The sequence below is a fragment of the Eschrichtius robustus genome, chromosome 10, assembly GCF_028021215.1.
Source record: "Eschrichtius robustus isolate mEscRob2 chromosome 10, mEscRob2.pri, whole genome shotgun sequence".
NCBI lineage: Eukaryota > Metazoa > Chordata > Mammalia > Artiodactyla > Eschrichtiidae > Eschrichtius > Eschrichtius robustus.
The window spans coordinates 104410179-104430538 of record NC_090833.1 but is presented as its reverse complement, the minus strand read 5'-3'; the positions used below and the strand labels follow the sequence as shown (position 1 = coordinate 104430538).

The 20360-nt window shown below is 53.6% G+C and overlaps 1 protein-coding gene across 1 annotated transcript in view; it reads left to right on the top strand.

Moving 5' to 3' along the window:
• LOXL2 (lysyl oxidase like 2) overlaps nucleotides 1–20244 on the top strand; it is a 104777-nt gene extending 84533 nt beyond the window's left edge. The window contains exons 9-14 of the mRNA XM_068553744.1: nucleotides 1820–1985; nucleotides 6703–6946; nucleotides 13229–13344; nucleotides 14518–14654; nucleotides 18446–18557; nucleotides 19303–20244. Coding sequence (XP_068409845.1) covers nucleotides 1820–1985; nucleotides 6703–6946; nucleotides 13229–13344; nucleotides 14518–14654; nucleotides 18446–18557; nucleotides 19303–19382 — 855 coding nt within the window. The 3' untranslated portion in view covers nucleotides 19383–20244. The remainder of the gene's footprint in view (nucleotides 1–1819; nucleotides 1986–6702; nucleotides 6947–13228; nucleotides 13345–14517; nucleotides 14655–18445; nucleotides 18558–19302) is intronic.
• Nucleotides 20245–20360: the final 116 nt, after the last annotated feature.

Here is a 20360-nt window from a genome sequence, read left to right as displayed (position 1 = left end):
GAAATCCCCGAGGGCCTTGAACCCTCCATCCAGTCTGATCCTGCCCATCTCTCGTCAGCCCCCATCTTCCACAAACCCCAGGAGACAGAGCCATGGGCTCGGAGGAAGAGCCTCATCTTGGCTCCCACGCCGCTCTCCACAGCCCCGAGTCCTTGGGTGGGTCACGTGCTCTCTGGACGCTGGTTTCACGGTCTCAGCTCTGCGCGCTGGGATTCACACTGTGCCAAGGGCTCCTCCCGGGCCGTCCTGATGTGCCTCTTGCAGACGGAAGCCACTCAGTCCTGTGGGGCAGGGGAGCCTACCCAGCCCACCCAGCCCAACCCCGCAGGCGCCTTAGCTCACCCAGAACATGCTTCCCCACGGTGTCCACATCCCCACATCCTCTCCTTGGTTGGCTGGTAAATCCCCAAGCCTCGTCCAGGGCCCTTTCACAGCCGCTGCACCCTCCTCCCCGCCGGCCCTTCCCTAAAGAGAGGGACTCAGCTGAGGGCAGTTAAGCTCCTGCCCCTGTCAGAAGAAAGACAAGTAGTGCTTCGGCTTCAAAAATCATTGCTTTCTGGACCCCATCCTATGAGGGAACATTGTCAGAAAGAGGCTGGGGGCCGGAGGAGAGGGAGCCCGGCGGCTCCGGGTCTATTCCCAACCGGAGCCCTACCAGCCAGCTGCGCAATGATCTGGGGCAAAGCAGCCACCCTTCTACGTCTCCCCGTGACGTGGAATGAATAGTCCCAGGTCCTCAATATCCTGGCTCTAAACGCTTTCCTTCAGCTTCTCCCAGAACCAGAAAATGTCTGAAGCTCCCCCATCTTGCTTTGCTAACCCTGACTTCAGCCCCTGTGCCCAGGTGGCCTGCTCGGGGAAGGGGTTTCTTAGGAAGGGACGTGGGAGGACTCAGGCAGCCTCTCTGAGCCTGACTGCCGGCTGCGGGCTGCCCAGGGCCCAGGGTAGGTGCTGAGTCCTGAGCAGGGACTGCCCTGTGGCTCCCCACCCCAGCATCCAGAAGGGGCAGGCCTCCGGTACCCGGGGCCCTCTGGGAGCCTGGCTTCGCAGGGCCATGTAATGTTTCTGCTAATACTGCTTATGACAAGCCAGGGTGCTCTCTGGTTCTTCAAGGAGAGTCGAAAAACAGTGCTCATTACAACAGAGTGGCTGTCTGGCTATTTCTGTTCCCCGTCAGCTCGTTCCTAAGACACCTGGGCCTCACAGCTGAGGCTGTGAACGGGCCTGCCCCTGATATCAGTCCCAAATCCGCCCCTGATTGCAAGCCCTATCCCTTCCCAAGGCCCCAGTTTCCTCTCTAGAGGATCAGGGTGTGTAGTCAGGCTCTTTAGAGAAACAGAACCAATGAGATTTATGAACATGGAACTAACTGTTGACATATGTGAATAGATTTCTTCTCTCCTGCCAATTCTGATCAATTGGCAGTGTATTCCTGGAGCACTGTGTTGAGAAGGATTCTGAGAGCACAGTCAGGCTTAGAGGAGAGTGCTGTGATTGATTAGTAATGTCTGCCCCGGGCTCAGGGGGAGGGAATGGGCAGCATGAGCTGCCATTCCTGACGCACAGCATTGAACACACCCTTAGCTGTGCTTTCCAGAAGGGGGGAGGGGCAGAGTCCAGCGTGAGCGTCTCACTCGCACTGCCACCAACAAACTGCATGACTTGGGTAAGTGACTCTTTGTGCCTTGGCTGTCTCCATCTGAATAATGGGATCATAAAGGCTTGGGACTTTTGTGAGGCTGAAATTTGATAGACTATGGGAAAATCACGATTCTAGGTGACGTACTGCCCATTTTGTTGCTGTTGTTGATTCATCCAGGAGACCTGGTATTGGCACGGAAATATCAACGCCAACAAGGTGGTCATGAGCGGAGTGAAGTGCTCAGGAACAGAGCTGTCCCTGGCGCACTGCCGCCACGACGGAGAGGACTTGGCCTGCCCCGAGGGCGGGGTGCAGCACGGGGCTGGAGTTGCCTGCTCAGAAAGTGAGAGCTCCTGGGTGTCATAGCGCACTGTCCCTGCCAGGCTCCAGTAGGGGATCAGAGTGTCACTGATGATTCCTTGCAAGGCTCTGAGGCATCTGCTATGAGCCGAGCAAAAGAGGAAAGCAGAGATGGATTCGTGTTAAGTGGAAGAGTCGGGGACAGGAGGAACTACCCGCACCCGCAACCTGGAATCTTGCCCGATGACAGTGGAGAGGAAGGCAGGAGGGAGGACTTGGGAGTCTGGGAGCCTTGGGTTCAAAGGCTGGGTCACTGTAGATTATTTAAGTGGCCTTAGGGCGAATTTAGTGACTAAGAACTTGTTCTTCTGGGGAGCATGCTTCTGGGTTAACAGGTGAAGCACATGCTAAGTGCTTGGTGAGTGTCAGCTTCCTTCCTTCCGCCCTGCTCCATACATCATTTCCTGGGACTTCCCTGGCGGTTCAGTGGTTAAGACTCCATGCTCCCAATGCAAGGGGCATGGGTTCGATCCCTGGTCGGGGAACTAAGATCCCGCATGCTGTGTGCGGTGTGGCCAAAAAAAAAGAAAAAGAAAAAGAAAGATCATTTCCTGCCTGTTTTCACACCCTGGGGGTGATTTAGCCTCCTGGTGACTCCCTGGGAATCCTAGAGAGCTTGACAATATAGAAGGGAATCCCATCCCACCCCTCCCCCACCCCAGCCAGGATTCAGAATGACCATCTCAGTATGTTCCCTTCCATGCTGAGAGGACCCATTGACAGCACTGCAGGCATGTTATTCTCTGGATCCCCCCGTCCTTGCCTTATCATATGATTCCATTGTGAACCTAGGAGGTAGGAGAGGCCTGGAGTCTGGCCAGAGAACTCCAGACCAGACCCTGCCTGCCACTATTAGCTGATCTTGGCAAAGTTAGTTAACTGCTGTAATCCACAGTCTTTGTTGTTTTTCCTACAAACTGGAAATTAGATGTGACAACAAATACACACAAGCACTTAAGAAACAGTGATGCACTGTTGTTTACCATCACGGAGAACTAGGGAGAAGATTAAACTTGAACTCAGTCACTTCTCCCACCAACCCCTTTTAGACCCACTCAGCATCTCCTAACCCTTGTAAGGCAGGACTCTCAACTCCAGTGCGAGCTTCTCTGGGCAGACATCACAAGCTATCGCATCCTGTCTGAGAGGAGAGAGCGAGAGGACCACCCTTACCAGCCCTCCAAGGGGAGAGCATCCAAGCAAAGTGGTCTCACCCTCATCAGGAGACTTTTCTTAGCTTAATAATTTATTTATTTTTATAATATATCATTTTTTCCAAAAGGAAATTAAGATAATGTAAACCTAAATAAAATTCAAGGTAGCATAAGATTAAAGCAGATTAAAAAAAAAAGTAGGTATTGGCAAAAAGGTAGTGGCTCAAAATGGAGCCAAGAGAGGTTAATAAAAAATATGTACTAAACAGTCCTGTACATTTACTGCTATAGACTCATATACATTTACTATTGTAATTATACAGTGAGCTTCCTAGCAGCCAAAGGGAAGAGGGAAACCTGGTCATTAATATAATTCACAGTATGCAATAGAAACAAACCCATGAGTCAAAGAGAAGTCCACTATTCTAGATACTGAGATCAAAAGGAACTTCTCATTTTGAGGACTGAGAGTTATGAGATCAACAATGCCCGTCATACCCTCACGGCAGACAAAATTTGACTTTCATGGGGCTATTGCTCAGAGAACCCCTCAGCTTGGACTGAAGGTATCAGTCAGATTCTGCAGGGGGGCAAAGGTTACTGGGGCCAGGAACACTGATCTGGCTTAATACTTTATTCAGAAAGAGAAAGTATATTCTTCAGGCAACCCTTTGTAATTACTTTTTCTCATCCAACCAATTACCTCCTAAACCTGGAAGTTCTCCCTGATATCACTCTGTCTTCCTCATCATACCCCCCAGAGTCGAGCCATCTGGATTTTTACCTTTCCATAATTTCTCAACTCCCTTTACCTTCTTCCATCCCACCGTCCATCCTCTACACCGTGTTACCACAGAGCCTCCTCCCTGGGACCTCCCATTGCTTCCCTTCCCTGAAGCCAGGGTCAGTGCTGGTGCCCCGCTTGTGCTGCCTCATGTTCCAACCCCGTCCAAGCTTCCCCACCGACTTAAGTGAACGCAGGGTCTTGCACAGGCATGTGTTGCCCGGCCTCATATCAGGCCGCCTTCCCTGCCCACCCCTCCTCAGTACACGCAGGCCTTGGTCCTCCTTCATGCCTCAGGGGCCTAGCACGTGCTACTGAGATTAGCATCTTAGAGCAGTTCCCTCTAACCTCTGCTCGTCCTCCATGGAACAACTAAAATGCAACTGCCTCCAAGGAAGTCTTTCCTGACCCCTCTCCCCAGATTGGGTCCCCTGTTATAATTCCCAAAACACCGCATATTTCTCCTTCAAGCCCTGGTCACGATTATAATTACGTAATTAATATGTGCTCTATCTCTCTCCTGCCATAGTATAGGACCTTCCTTGTTAGCACTGTCCAGAGAGGCTAGCGCGGTGCTCATTGTAATACTTGATAGACGGGTGGATGAGTGCGTGCCTCGGATGAGATTCTGGGGGATGTTTTGGGTGTTAGGGAGGTCAAGGCCCCATTCCACAGCAGGTGCTGAAGGCGAGCTACCGGCTAAGTCAGGCCGTGTTACCTTAAGACTCCTGAGCTGGAGGGAGGGCTGGCCTCCTCTCGGAAAGAGGAGGGTCTGGTGGAGACCCCTCTGCCCAGCTCAGAGGGAAGCTGAGGGGCTGTCCAGTGAGTACTGACTGGTGTACAGACAATGAATAAGAGACCACAACACCCTCAAAAAAGGTGTGCCCAGGACGCTCAGTGCCAGCAATGCTGCATCCCGGTCTGTGCCCTCCAAGAGGAAATCGTTCTCAGCAGATGGGAGCCTCCCTACCCCTCATCCCGTTTGAGTGCCCTTTCACTCCCCTGCGGTTCCACACCCAGTCCCTGCAGGTAGATTTGCCCTCTAGAGGCGGCGGGGCCCCATCACTGAAAATCTACTGGGCTCCATGTGCAGCCTGGGGACCGTGGGAAGGAGATGCAGACAAGCGAGGAGTGCTCCGGGCACTGGTGAACTTGAGCGAAGCAAAGCTCACAGATGACACCCACTTCAGAAATTTACAAGCAACCTGTCAGGAAATAAAAGATGGATGGGTCTTGTAAATGATGCACATACAACATTTTTGTGAATTGAAGTACACTAGAAATGTTCAATGCAATCTCACTTTTAAAGGGAAACTTACAGTTAATCCTTTGGTCAATACAGTCTCACTTTTAAAGGGAAATTTACAGTTAATCCTTTGGTCAATACAGTCTCACTTTTAAAGAGAAATTTACAGTTAATCCTTTGGTCAATACAGTCTCACTTTTAAAGAGAAATTTACAGTTAATCCTTTGGTAAAGAAGCTAATCCTTCTAATACAATTGTTTAGCAAACATAGATTATAGGCATTGGTGATTTTTTTTTTTAACACCTGCTATGTGCAATGCACTAATTGAGTAAGTCAGGCTTTTTTTTTTTTTATTTAATTAATTTTTGGCTGCATTGGGTCTTTGTTGCTGCGTGCAGGCTTTCTCTAGTTGCGGCGAGCGGGGGCTACTGTTCGTTGCGGTGTGTGGGCTTCTCATTGCAGTGGCTTCTCTTGTTGCGGAGCACAGGCTCTAGGCGCGCAGGCTTCAGTAGTTGTGGCGCACGGGCTCAGTAGTTGTGGCTCGCAGGCTCTAGAGCTCAGGCTCAGTAGTTGTGGCACACGGGCTTAGTTGCTCTGCGGTGTGTGGAATGTTCCCAGACCAGGGATCAAAGCCGTGTCCCCTGCATTGGCAGGTGGATTCTTAACCACTGTGCCACCAGGGAAGTCCCCAAGCTTGTTTTAAAAGAGGTACCTGGGGGAGAACTCTCATGTAGAGCAACAGTGCGAGTGGAAACTGGTAGAACCTGATATACATCAGAGCCTTGAAAGTATGCAACCCTGCCCCCCAGCAGTTTCATTTATAGAAATATATTCTAAAGAAATAATTAAAGTTACATACACAGATTTACTACAGGATGTTTATCACAGCTTCATCTTTAACTGAAAGGTTCCAGGCAACCCTTGTATCTAAAAGTATGGGATAGGGTTATGAATTTAATATTATGGAGCCATGAAATGGGTGTTGTAACGGATATTTATTAACAAAGGAATATGTCAAGTTATGTTTTAAAGGAAACAGTATTAGCAGACTATAAATCTACATACAATATTACACACGGTGGAAAATACATTTGTATCATTCCCGGAAGAATCAGACCAAGGTATTAAGAGTGTTCTCTCTCTGCATAGCACAATTTCATTGTTTTCGTATCCTTTTTATTATGGAAAATCTCAAGCCACTCAAAAGGAGAGAAAATAACATAACGAAGCCTCGTGCACCCATCACCCACGTTGAACAACTGTCAATGTTTTGCGCACATGCGCTGGGCTCTGCAGAGGCGTCCAGGAGGACTCTCAGAGAAGGGGGAGGGGAATTGGGGGCAGCGGTCCACAAGGAAGGTGACCTGGAGGGGGGACACCACGAGCCAGTTCTAGACAGTGAGGCTCGGCAGGGATGGAGGCTAGTGCCAGCTCAGGAATCAGAAGGAACCTACTCGGGAAGGGGTGGGGGGGGGGGTCTCTGGCCTTGTCTGAATCCTGTGTCTGCCTTCCCAGCTGCCCCCGACCTGGTCCTCAACGCAGAGATCGTGCAGCAGAGCACCTACCTGGAGGACCGGCCCATGTTCATGCTTCAGTGCGCCATGGAGGAGAACTGCCTCGCGGCCTCGGCTGCCAACACCAACCCCACCACGGGCTACCGGCGGCTCTTGCGCTTCTCCTCCCAGATCCACAACAATGGCCAGTCTGACTTCCGACCCAAGAACGGCCGCCACGCATGGATCTGGCATGACTGCCACAGGTGAACCCTCCCTGCCAGCGCCATAGGCTGCACCAGCCCGAGGCACCCAGATGGGGTCCAGGATCGCAGGGTCACTTAGGGATAGCCGAGAGGCCACACGGTCCCGGGGGCGGGGTTCTCCCCAGCTGGAGGGACGGCCCACTGGCCTCCCACATTTGCAGACGCCATTCTCTCTTCCCAGGGGGCCCTGGTCCACCTCCTCTTCCCCGAGCCCGTTCTCTTTCTTGGCTCCAACGTCGACAAACTTTGTTTTGAGAACCCAGTGCCCTTCCGTTGACCTTCAGTCGACAGTTTTCAAGTGTGTCCACAGCAAGTTCGTGCTCTGCAGGGTGCTTGGGGTTTTGCAGTTGTTGGATTCTGAGTTCGTTTAGGAATGTACTTTAAATACCAGTATAAGTTTTAAACATCTCTACGAAGGCGGTGGGTGTGGAGACAAGAGTTCAAGGCCCGGGAGTCATGAGGCCTGGTCTCTCGACCCAGCTGTGCCTCTAACCAGTTGCATGATGTCAGGCCATCTGGGCCACATCAGCCGGGACTGCTAATACCCCTTCCAGCCCTCAGTCTGTGGCTCTGTTCCCAGTGCTGTGTAAATCACGGACAAGGACAGAGCGCAATCCCAGAGCCAGCCCTAGCTGGAGCCAACACAAGCCTCCCTGTTCATCTCCCTTCTTTCTCTCCCTTTGCCTTGATTCCTACCCTAATCCTGAACCGGCTGCCACTGATGGTTCTCATTTTCCTGCTCAGACCTGAGCTGGGCAGGTGGAGGGAGCACAGTTTTGCACATGAAGGGAGGGAGACCCCTGCCATTCAACCCGGCAGCCCTCCCTGCCCCCCACCGTGAGGGGCCACAGACCTGGGCACAGGGAGTGTGGTCTCTATGCTCAGAATCCCATCCGCACAGGAGCTTTTGCACCAGGTCCCTGCTTCTCAGAGCAGGCGCGGGCTGGCAGCATCTGCAGTCAGTGCTGAATCCAGGGTCCTTGGCAGATTCACAGCAGAATGTGCGTGTTAACAGGTCACCAGGACACTGTGTGCACAGCAGTCTGAGAGGCCCCAGTCTGGCTGACCACCAGGCATCCTTCCAGCTCTAAAATGTGATGATCACAGTTAGGGGCATATGAACTAACATTTACTGACCCCCTTCTAAGTGCCAGAGCGGGGAACCCTCGTTTTCCTGAGTCTGGAAACGGCGGCTCTGCGTTCACGGGACTAGCCCAAGGTGAAGTCGTGGAGCAGGGACCCCGACTGGGGGCCTCTCTGACTCCCAAGCGTGCGTTCTTCCTGGTACCTCCGCCCAGTCTTCATCAGAAATCTGTGTTGCGCTGCTTTTTCATGTCATAACTTATGGCCTAGTCACATTTGAGTCTGTTTGGGGATAGAGTTGTTTAACCCATTTCAAAAGAAAGGACTGTGGAGGACTTCCCTGGTGGTCCAGTGGCCAAGACTCTGTGCTCCCAATGCTGGGGGCCCGGGTTCAATCCCTGGTCGGGGAAGATCCCACATGCATGTCACAACTAAAGATCCCGCACGCCGCAACTAAGACCAGACGCAGCCAAATAAATAAATAAATAAAAGGAGTATGGTAGAACTCAGGGATGCTGATATTCCTTTATATTTGACCCTTGAACAACACGGGTTTGAACTGCATGGGTCCACTTATACGTGGATTTTTTCAATACATATTGTACCTCACTATACGCATTTTCATTATACAGCTTTTTTTGTAATTTATTTATTTATTTTTGGCTGCGTTGGGTCTTCGTTGCTGCGTGCGGGCTTTCTCTAGTTGCGGCGAGCAGGGGCTACTCTTCGTTGCGGTGCGCAGGCTTCTCACTGCAGTGGCTTCTCTTGTTGCGGAGCACGGGCTCTAGGCGTGCCGGCTTCAGTAGTTGTGGCACGCGGGCTCAGTAGTTGTGGCTCGCGGGCTCTAGAACGCAGTCTCGGTAGTTGCGGCGCATGGGCTTAGTTGCTCCACGACATGTGGGATCTTCCCGAACCGGGCTCGAACCCATGTCCCCTGAGTTGGCAAGCAGGTTATTAACCACTGCGCCACCAGGGAAGCCCTATACAGCTTTTAAATTAACTCAGTGTGGGGAAAAGTTTATGTCTGATTAGAGATTACAATACGTGGAATCAAAAGAATTAGAGTTTGAGTCCCGAATCTATCCAAACGGTTTCCGCTTCCTGCCCTCGGGTGAGTCATTTATCAACTCCTTTGTTTCTGAGGCAGCGATAGTAGTACTTGGATTTTCAGCTTCACGGGGGTCCGTGCCCCATTGTTCAAAGGTCAACTGTAATTACTATCCATGTGTCCTAAAAGCCCTAATTAGCCAAAGAAGTTTTGGTCTTCATATAGAAGCATGGAGGTCTTCTGCAGGGAGGAAGTCAGAGAGTAAAATTAAAGCCATGACATATGGGTGCCTGATTTCCTTCGGAGAATACATGGAGGAAGTGGTGCCCTGTGGGCCTACAAGTAGAAGGTAATTGCATCTCTGCCCTGCATGTGGCACGCCACCCAGACATCACACGGTAGGAGTCTCCCTGTGACCTAGGCTTGCCCTCCAAGGAATGGTCATTTCCCTAAGAATACACGTGACGACATCGTGGAAGTGTTTCTTCTGATCTGGTGCTCCAGTGACGCTGACCCCCTCCTCCCCACCCCTACCCCAGCTTTTCCTGTGTTCTATTTTCTTTCTTTGTTTATAGATGTGGCAATCAATGGTTTGGGAGGGATGGGTGGGAAAGAACATACTGGCTAAGCATATGTTCCTTCAGGCCTCGACCTCCTGGACCATGGCTGAGAACCTCTGACCATAAGACCCCAGAGAGTATAAGAAACTCCCCACCCCTGGCCTCCAGAGCTCCAGGGGCGTTCTCCAGGCTCTGTGGGAGGACCTTTCAACAGGAATCCTGGCCCGAATCTCCACTGGGTCCCTTTGGGAGTGTGATGAAAGCTGGCCCGTCCTCCACTCAAAAAAATTATTTCTAGATTTAACGTCCTATTTCAGCAGATTTACAGACACTGAAGCCCATCTGTGGAGCCAAAATTGAGAACCCTGGCTCAGATCAGTGTGTATGGGGAAAACTACAGCTCCCAGTTTAGTAGATGCTATGATGAGGAACAGAGCTATGTTCTTTGAAAGCCCTAAGATGAAACAAAGAACGGCCCCCTTAGGAGTCTCCTCCCCAGCCAGACCTAGAGGGAAATGCCCTGCACCATTCTCTCTCGTGTACATGGCCCTTGGCTGATGATCTTGATGGGGGTTCCCCTCCTGCTTCTTGTGTCCCAGGGAGTGGGACCACACCTGCTCCCCTGGCACGTGATGTCACAGCTTTGACAGCTGGGCACAGAGCAACCCGGCCTCTCCCGGTTCTCAGCCCCTGCTCTGTCCCAGGGCTCAGTCTCCCTGCCCCTCACACCTTGGGGAAGCCCAGGAGAGGAGCTGGGAGGTGACATCCAGCACAGGTGCCAGCCCTCCAGTCAGGGATGGCCCGGGTACAAAGGGGGGACTTTCCTTCTTTCCGCCCCACCCCCTACCATGTGCGGAGCAGCCCCCGTATCAGGTCAAAGTCCCACAGATTCAGTGCGGCCTCTGTGAGCCAATTTTAGGCCCTCATCCTATCCGTGGGGCTTTGTTCCAGCCAGGGGCTGCCTAGCACACGAGGAGGGGAGGGCAGAGCAAGCAGAAGGGACCCTGCCCTTTGTGGCCGCACCTCCTGAGGCTGGAACACACCCCCAAATTCTCTGAAATGGGGATGGGAGCCTTTTCCCAACCACGACTGAGTGCCGGCCAGGACTCTCCATCCTGGAGGCACCGGAGGACTCGTGGCTGGTGTGGGAAACGAAAAAGAGTGAAACATCTCTACAACGCACACTGATGCTAGATCAAAAGTTTTATTTGGGCCCGAGATGACCTAGCGTAACAGAGAATATACCCAAACCTCCCTTCTTGCTCTGGACTAGCTTTGTCTGTCATCCACGTGTTCACCCAGCACCTCCTGCCTCGGCTAGTACCGTGTCCTAGAATACTGTGATCTGGAGTCTCACGGTAGGAGACTGTCCTTCCTCTCATCCAGATTACAGTGACCTCCCTCTAGTGTCAGGTACCCGCCTTAGACTTCTGGAATTTCTCTGCGAATCGGAGTTTCCCTATCTTGATCCCATGGATCAGGCCCCCTCTTAGACTTCCAAAGCTCAGGACACTCAGCCTGAAAAGAGGAAACTTCCCCTGATCACCAGGGGCCTTCCCAGCAGCCACGGTCCATATCCCCTGGGATGCGTGTGGGTGGTGGAAGGTGGGTGCCCCTGGGCTCCACGGCCAACCCGCTGGGAGGGAAACGTGGCCCCGGGGCTGATGTCCACGTATGCCCCAGCGGTAAAGCACAGAGGCGCCCGGCCCTCAGCTAGCTAACATCGGGCGGCTCCAACCAGCTGCTTCCCTCCTGATATCCACAGGGGAAAAACTGCGAAAGACTCTTAACTGGAGTCTGCAGGAAGCAGGGCGAGCGGGAGAAGGTCAGCCTTACAAGAGTCCATCTGTGGACTCTGTCTGAATTTTGTTTAGACAACGGAACATAAACCTATCCCTCTTCAGTCTTTCCAGCCGGTAAACATGACAACTTAAACCCGGCTCTGAAAGAGGCAGACATGTTTTAGGCAATGAGTCAGACCTCCTGTCTCATCTTGCTCCTTCAAGAAGCCAAAATAGACTCTTTCAAAGTCATCCCTTCAACTGCCACAGAATGCATCCTTGTGACTGTTCCCTGTGGGCCCCTGGCTCAGCATTCTTTTACCCAGAAACATGAGTGACCTGGGAAAAGCCCAACTTAGGAACTTCTGACGTTTTTTTTTAGCACAAGCCCAACACAGGAAGAAGGGAAAAGAGCCTCTGATTTCCTCTCTGAAAACCTGTCCTTTTAATTCCCCTCTTCTGCTCCCGATCCAGCGGAGGGAGCCTGAGGCCAACCACCTGAGGCCCGGGAGGCGGGGAAGCTGCTGTCCGGGCCTGGGAATAATCGTAGCAATGGTAGTGGTGGTGGCAGTAATAAAACACGACTCCATCACTCCTGGGAGTAGTAGCAGTAAGCAGAGAGTTGACAGGTACTAAGTGCTGCTCTGTTCCAAGCCCCACGTTAGGTATTTCTGTGATTTCTCCTACTGCATCCTTACAGAACCCCTGACAGGGGGGTCATGCTATCATGCCCTCTTTCCTGCAGGGGGAACTCAGCTCGCATGGCAACGAAACATGTGATTCTGTTCCCCAAGCCTTGGTACCTTGTTCCTCAGTTTCTCCCCATTTTCCAAATGTCCCTGTAATGACAGAGATAAGTGCGTTGCAGCCGCTTGTGATACATGTGTAGCAGCTTAGGACGGGCCTGGCCACCAAAAGCTTTAGGAAGGCCCCACGGCAGCACGTGGCAGCCGTGTTTCCCTTGTTTATTCTGCACCTAACACAGGCCTTTCCAGGAATCTGCATCTGTTCTCAATTCCTCCCAAGTGACTGGATGGCACACCATTAGGTAAACACTCAGCTGAGGGAAGAGCCACGGGGGTGTACAAGCTCTCTCCCCCTCTACTCCCTTCCAGGGCCCGCAGGATGTGCCTGCCATCCTCTCCCTCCCACAGGGCCTAAGAGCCCTCTTTTCGCCTCCTTTTTTATTTACTCCATGCCAGGAGCACAGACTTCTGCCTCCGTCACCTGGTTCGGGACACGCGTGGGTCCCACTCATCAGAGCCTGCCCTTCCCACCCCTCCTCCCCCTCTGCAGCCTCTCTCCCTCCCGACCACACTCCCACCTTAAAAGTTTTCAAAAGACATGGAAGAGTGACTTGCATTTGTCTGCAGAAAATGTGTCAAGTAGGCATGGGCTGTGATAGCCACTTTAGCACCCAGGAAGATGTTACACACATTTACTAAAAATGTCCTAATGTATTGAGCTTATCATTGATGCCGGGCCCTCTGCTCATCAGTTTATCTTACTCGTCTCCACAACATCCTGTGCATTATGTGCATCATTATTCCCATTCAGGTGATGGGAGAACTGAGGCCTGGGGAGGTGAGCGGGCTGTGCCCCTCCGGAGCCCACGTAAGCACCACGGTTACTGGCTCCATCCCCCCGTTCCTAAGGCCCTGTCGCTGCCCACTCCTCTCCCACTGGCCGCCACTTTGGACCACGCTGCTCTGCTCATGGTGTCCCCAGTGGGAAAGCGCCAGCTGGGCCATCGCTGGCAGGCGGCCGTCACTCCAGAGACTGACATCCAGGCCCCCTCTCTCGCCCCCAGGCACTACCACAGCATGGAGGTGTTCACCCACTACGACCTGCTGAACCTCAATGGCACCAAGGTGGCAGAGGGCCACAAGGCCAGCTTCTGCTTGGAGGACACGGAATGTGAAGGAGGTATCTCTGGCGGGGCAGGTGGTGCTGGGGAGCTCCGGAGGGACTCAGGTGCTCCCGTGTGCGCCCACCCGGCTGGAAGCCCAGGCCTGACGCAGGTCTCTGTGTCACCCCGGCCACTGCTGACTCTCCCCGTGACCGTCCTCACTGGGGATCCCATGACTATAGCCTGGGGCTGGGGGGTAGGCAAAGCCTGGCTATAGAGGCACCTGGGTCCCCAGAGTTATGCTGACGGGCACTGCTGGGTCCACGTGGCCTCCCGGGTAAGGCCCAAAGCCTTGAACCTGACACGCAGTCCCCTCCCACGCTGGCTGCCACAGCCTCTTCTCCCTGCGTCCCAACACAAGTGCCCCCGCCACACTGGTTCTTACCTCCAGGTTCAAGTTAAACCCTCACTCTGAGGTTTCCAGACCCTCCCGACCGCCCCAGGCAGAGGCAGCACCGCGCTCACACCCCTAGTCAGCTGCCACACCTGCACCGTGACCACCTGTGCGCGCACCTGCCATCCTGGCCTGACCAGGCTCTCCCAGGGGAGACTCGATGACCCTTGTCAGCATGGCCGGAGCTTAGAGTAGCGCCCAGACGAGGCAGCCTCTCGATAAATGGGTGCGAATTGTCAGTGGTTGACGTGGCCCCTGACATGCCAGGAAATCACACAGCAGATGGGTTTTGAGCACCTACCATGTGCCAGACAATGGACCGACCCAGGAAGGGTCAGAGAAACAAGCCAGACCTGAGTCCACATCCAAGTGCAGATTCCCCAGAGGGAGACAAGGTGACCCCAGCATCAAGCTCAACAATAAACACCAAAAACTTACCCAGATAAGCACACGCTTCATTCCTAGGCTGATACTCCTTGGAAAGGCCAAGGTGGGCCAGAGTGGCCAGGGAAGGCTTCGTGGAGGAGGGAGCAATGGGTTGTGGGTAGGGAAAGAGGGAGGGATTCCATCAAAAGGAGAGCACAGAAGGGATGGGCTGCCGAGCCCAGATGAAGCCAAGGTTGTCGGCTTGGGAGAACGGAGAGATGCTGAGGGTGGGGTCTGGGGATGTCACGCACCCAGCAGGGCTGCTCGGGGCCCTTTGTGGGCAGGGTGGCACAGATAGCAGAGGAAGCCTCTTCCGGCAGAGGGGTCGTGGGTGCGTGGTGACTGGGCTTCCCTCTGCCCCTGCCTTCAGACATCCAGAAGAGTTATGAGTGTGCCAACTTCGGCGAGCAGGGCATCACCATGGGCTGCTGGGACATGTACCGCCATGATATCGACTGCCAGTGGGTCGACATCACCGACGTGCCCCCTGGAGACTACCTGTTCCAGGTGAGGGGCATGAGAAGGGGCTCCAGGCCCCCGCTGATGGGAGGGGGTGTCTCTGCCTTAGCAAGCGGGTGGGTAGCCTCCTTCTGATGGTGCCCAGGCAGAAAACGCATGGAGGCCAGGCCACCTGAAGTGCACAGAGTCCTACACCCGGAGGCTGTCACTGTCACCCAGGTAACCTAGGTATGTGAGACATGCAGGCCCCTGGGGAACTGCAGACCTCCTGAGACATCAATTCAGTTAACACCTGGTGCTTGCAAATCAAGATGCATCTGAAGGCCAGATTTGGTCCTCAGGCCGGGAATTTGTGCACAGACTCTAAGGCGACCTACACCTCTTGTGTCCTTTGGAGCTATACTTTCACCTCCACCCCATCTCTCCCAGTGCCGTCACCCTGCCTTGCTCTGTGCTGTCAAGGGTAAAAGCAATCCCACAAAGAGCCATTCACTCCCAAGTGTTTGTGACTTGCCTCTCCCAGAAACGTTTGCCTCATAGAAGAGGATCTGCAGAGGGGGCAATTTTCAATGTGAAGAAATGAATCTATAATGGTAGGCTGTTAGGGACTAGAGACAGCCTTTCCGGTGACTGTTTGTGTGGAGACTTCCCAGGACTTCCACATGCGCTGTCCAGGGGGAAGGCCCGCCCTGAGGAGGAACTAAGAGGGCTTGGCCTCCCACCTTCCCGCAGATAGCTGCGTGCTCCAGCCAGGGCCCTGACTGCTGGAGGAGCCCAGGGGCACTCTATCCCCACCGTCTCCCCTTCTGGTGCACAGGTGCACTCCTGCCTGTGGAAGCTTCGTTTCGCCTTCTCATTTTTCCCACATCCCCACCCGTCTTGCTTTCAAGCTTTATGGTTGGGTGGCAAGTGGGCGACCAGAAATGTGTCATTCTGTGCTGAAAGCTTTCCTGAGGGGGCGTTCAGCCAGCGCAGGGCCCAGTCACGGTCCCCACCCTATAGACAGTCCTGGGAGGAACCGACACCTGCAGGGAAGTGACCACAGAGGGGTTTTGAAAGTTTCCCTGGTCAATTTCAGAGACTGAAAATCAGACAGCCAAGCACTTTTCCACCCACAAGCCCAGAACCACAGACTTGGAGAGGACCAACCGAAGAGCAGAGGGCTTTTTATTTAAAAACTTGAATATCCGTGTCTCTGGGCACGTATTCCATGCGTGGTGGTGTAGGTTTGAGGTCTGCTATCCCTTTTCCTGGGGGACGGGTAGCATCGTGTATTCTGACAATGTCTATTTAATAACTGCGGCTCCTTGAAGATCAGCGATGGGCCAGAACCTGCCTACGCCCTGTGAACCCATGGTCTCATGTAATCCCCCAGGGATGGGTGTTACCATTACCTGCATTTCACAGCCAGGCCAACCCAGGTCACATCGACTCCATATTCTGTGTTCTCGACTCCTAAACTATACACGTAGCAAATTAACTCATTAGGGGCATGTTCATGGAAAAGAGTGTCCCTTGTGATAGACGTGGATCTTTAGATGTGTGAGAGCCCCGGCCTGTGTCACCGGTTCTCTCCATTCCCATGTGGACCCAAGTGCAGGCACCAGTAATGCTGCACCGGCGGGAGAAAGCCGGGCCGAGGAGGAGGTGGCGTCCCATCCGGAGGGGCCTTTGCACAGAGGCTCAGAGGCAGGGCTCACTGCGTTACTAGGTTCCTGGATCCACAGCAGATCTTTTTACTTTTTTTCAACACAAGGTTGCCACTGCCACTGCCACTGCCAATTTATTTATTTTTCGTTTGTTTGTGGGGTTTTTTTTCAAGTTTTTAAAAATTGAGGTATAGTTGATTTACCGTATTATATTAGTTTCAGGTGTCCAACATAGTGATTCAGTATTTTTCTAGCTTATACTCCATTTATAGTTATTAGAAAATATTGGCTCGATTCCCCGTGCTGTACAATGTATCCTTCCTTGTAGCTTATTTATTTCATACATAGTAGTTTGTACCCCTATCTTTCCCTTTCCCTCTCCCTATTGGTAACCACTAGCTTGCTGTCTGTATCTGTGAGTCTGTTTCTTTTTTGTTACATTCACTAGTTTGTTTCATTTTTTTAGATTCCACGTATAAGTGATAACATGCAGTATTTTTCTTTCTCTGACTTATTTCACTAAGCATAATACCCACCAAGTCCACCCATGTTGTTGAAAGTTGCAAAATTTCATTCTTTTTTCTGGCAGAGTAGTATTCCATTGCGTATATATGTATCGCATCTCTATCCAGTCATCTGTTGATGAACACTTAGGTTGCTTCCACATCTTCGCTGTTGTAAACCACAGCAGATCTTTTGTCTAAGGGACTAAAGCTACTGCCCGCTGATCCTCACGAGATTGGAAACCATACATCTGAGAGTCTGATGGGATTGTGGAGACCATTCTTTTCAGTCCCCACCCCTGCACCCAAGTGGGTCAAGCAGGCCCTGATAGCCCCTACTGCCCACACGGTCACCCCACAGGGACACCTGGATGGGCTCCCTCGGGGAACGGCTGTCCATGGGCAAGGGGCTGCCCGGGCCTTGGTACAGGGGGTTTGTCTGTCCTGGTCTATGAGCCATGCATGGGCTGGGGCAGGGGACAGCTAAGGTTGTCGGGTAGAGAAGAGATCAAAGAAAAGTAAGGTCACCCCAGAGCGGGACACTGACCCGCCTTACCTAGAGACACAGAGTCACGGTGGTAGCCTAGGGCACCCAGAATGGCCTGCACTGGCCAGGATGCAGGGCTGGGGGCCCCACTGGCCCGTTTCCCACAGCAGCTCTGGCAGGGCCCAACCAGCCTACTAAAGGGTCACGCCCAGGCCCTTCTGGAGGGAAAGGTCCTGAGAGCCCCAAACCTACAGAATGTGCCTTAACTAGCAGGCTACCCCTCCCCCATCACACTGACCTAGGGCAGCTCTGCCCCCCTTGTCTCCCTGGGCTCTCAGCCCTTCCACATGTGGCAGGGCCCTCGGGAAAAGTCTCGTTTGTGTCCTCCATACCTTCGCCCACAGCCCCAGGCCCAGCTTCTGTCCCTTCCCCCTCCCCCTCCCTCCCCTTTCTCATCTGGGTTCCTCACCCCAAATCTCCCTTTTCTGTCCGCTCTCAGAAGCCCCCTCAAAATGATGGTCTTCCTGCCCTTGATCCTTTGGCCTATGCCCTCTTACCTGGGATGATGCAGAGGAAGGGGGTGCAAGGCGGGCCCAGTCTCCCCCAGAGCCCAGGCCCTGCACTGGTGAGCATGAAAGCCTTGGGGATCCCCTAGAGCAAACCGAGGCCTGGAGAGCGGAAGGGACATGTCCAATGTCACACCGCCGGGAGCAGTGTCGTCTCCAGAACCCAGGGCAGCCCCCCTCCAACTCCCCACAGCGCCCGGGCCTTGTCCGACCCCTCCCAGCACATCCTGCTCCCCGGCTCCCTTCTGGCGCCCTCAACAGCCGTTCCGTGGCCTCCCCAGGCCCCAGCTCCTGCCTCTGTACCAAACCCCCAGCGCACCCAGGAGAGGGTACGATTGTGTGTGTGTGCGTGTGTGCGTGTGTGTGTGTGTGCGTGTGTGTGTGTGTGAATTACACCGAGACAGAGTGCGCGGAGGTCTCACTCCTCCAGGCCTCACCCCCCTCTGCCTCCCCGACCTCACCTCCGACCAGCTCTGCGCCCACCCAGCTGCTCTTGGAACACAGCACCGGCCATGCTTGCTCCCTTTAGTGAGGTCAGCCCGGCTCTGGGGGCAGGCCTGATCTCAGCATCTCAGCTGGGCCTGGGACGGAGGGTGGCCGAGGCGGGACCCCCTCCGACCTGACTCTCCCGCAGGTCGTCATCAACCCCAACTACGAGGTGGCAGAGTCTGACTACACCAATAACGTCATGAAGTGCAGGACCCGCTATGACGGCCACCGCATCTGGATGTACAACTGCCACATAGGTAAGGCCCCCGGGCCCTCCTGGGGAGCACAGCGCCTCAGGCCTGCCAGGTCCCCCCACGCCGCAGCCCAACTCCAGGAGACAGGCAAGAGCTGCCCCACTTTCTCGAGGAACCAGAGCAGCTTCCTAACTTGGGTAAAGACTTCAGGGAATGGGGCCAGCCTCGCATTTCCACACACAGGAAGGACACTGTAGACACCACAGGCCTGGATGGAGACCGGGTTTTCACAGCCAGCTCTGGCTAAGGAGAAAGGACGGGACAGAAACCGGGCCAGCCCAGCGTAGACCCCAAAGCTATTTCAGGGCCGGAGCTGAGGCCACGACCTCATTACGCATGAGACCTCAAAAATGGGGGCGTCAGCAATTTGCGGGCTCTGTGTATCGTTTTCCTGTCGAGAGCTAGAAGCTAGTCAACCACTGTGGCTACTGGTTGCCAGTAAAGAAGCTTTTCCTTGCGTTATACAACCCGGGTTCCAAAAGGGGAGGCTGAGCTTTCTCTTCTGCAGGAAAAGCGATGGCCTCGCTCTCGGTGGAGGAGAAAACGAAAAGCACTAGATTTAGTCGCTCCTTCACTCGACTTTGACAGAGCAGCTGACATGGGCCTGGCCCTAGAGATGGCCGGCACCTGTCGCTGCCCTGGGGGTGTCACATAGAGGTGGCCGCCTGAGGAGGGTGGTGGCTCCAGGGACCCTGTGACCTGTGCATCTGGTTTGCCAAACTCTGTCTCCCTGATGCCCACCCCTCAGGTGGTTCCTTCAGTGAAGAGACAGAAAAGAAGTTTGAACACTTCAGTGGACTCATAAATAACCAGCTCTCCACGCGGTAAAGCAGTGACATGGTCACCTCCTGCCTTCGGGCCACAGCGCGTCTTCCCCAACGACCGATCGGATCGCCCTGCTCCCCCTCATCCAGCCTGGCCCCGCCTGTCTCAATGCCCTGCAGCCCCGGCCAAGCTCAGGAGGAAGGCGAGGAAGGCATGTTCCTGACACCTGCAGGCTGGGAAGGCCTCTGGGGCTGGGGCTCGTCCACGGGGCTGTGGGAGCAGTTCCAACAGAGGGCCACCCTGACCAGGACCCCAGCGCACAGGTTGTCACCAGCTTGTCCCACCCCAAGCACAGTCCGGTCCGAGTCTCACCACCTGCTCGGCTCAGCACAGATAACACGGGGCCATTTTCTTCTCAAGTTACATGCTGGCAACGTGAGTGATCAACCCGAGGAGGTCTGGCTGAATCCCATTTCTCCTCCTCTTGGGTCGTTTCCAGCCAACTGGAGTATCTAGACTTCTCTTCTAATTAAACAAACTGCCTCCACCCTCTTCTGTCCACACATATTAATAATGCTGCCACACGTCTTCTGATTCAGTGAGCTCAGAGCTGGTGCTTCTCTCGCCCCCACACCCCCGTGTCCTCTTGTTTTTCAAGATACTATTATTATATTCTATTTTCACAGACTTTGAAACACAAATTTAGTGGCATTTCATATTGGGCATCTGGGCCTTTGAAAGTATAGCTCGAAAGAAAAACCAGCCCCACTGTGTAAGTGACTCCTCTTTCTGTCCTTCCAGTTCTGTAACTGATTCAACGGTGCTATAACCAGGGTCCTGGGTGATGAGGACACTTACCGATCGCCATGTGTCACCACGGACACTTACACATACTTGAAACTTGGAATAAAAGATTTATGACCTGCATGTGTGTTTCATTTGGGCCTCTGCACGCAGCCCCTGAGCAGCAGGGCTCCTTTCCCTAGTGGGCAGTCAGGGAGCTTGGCACCCTTACATGTGCTCTCCTGCAGAGACGTGAGC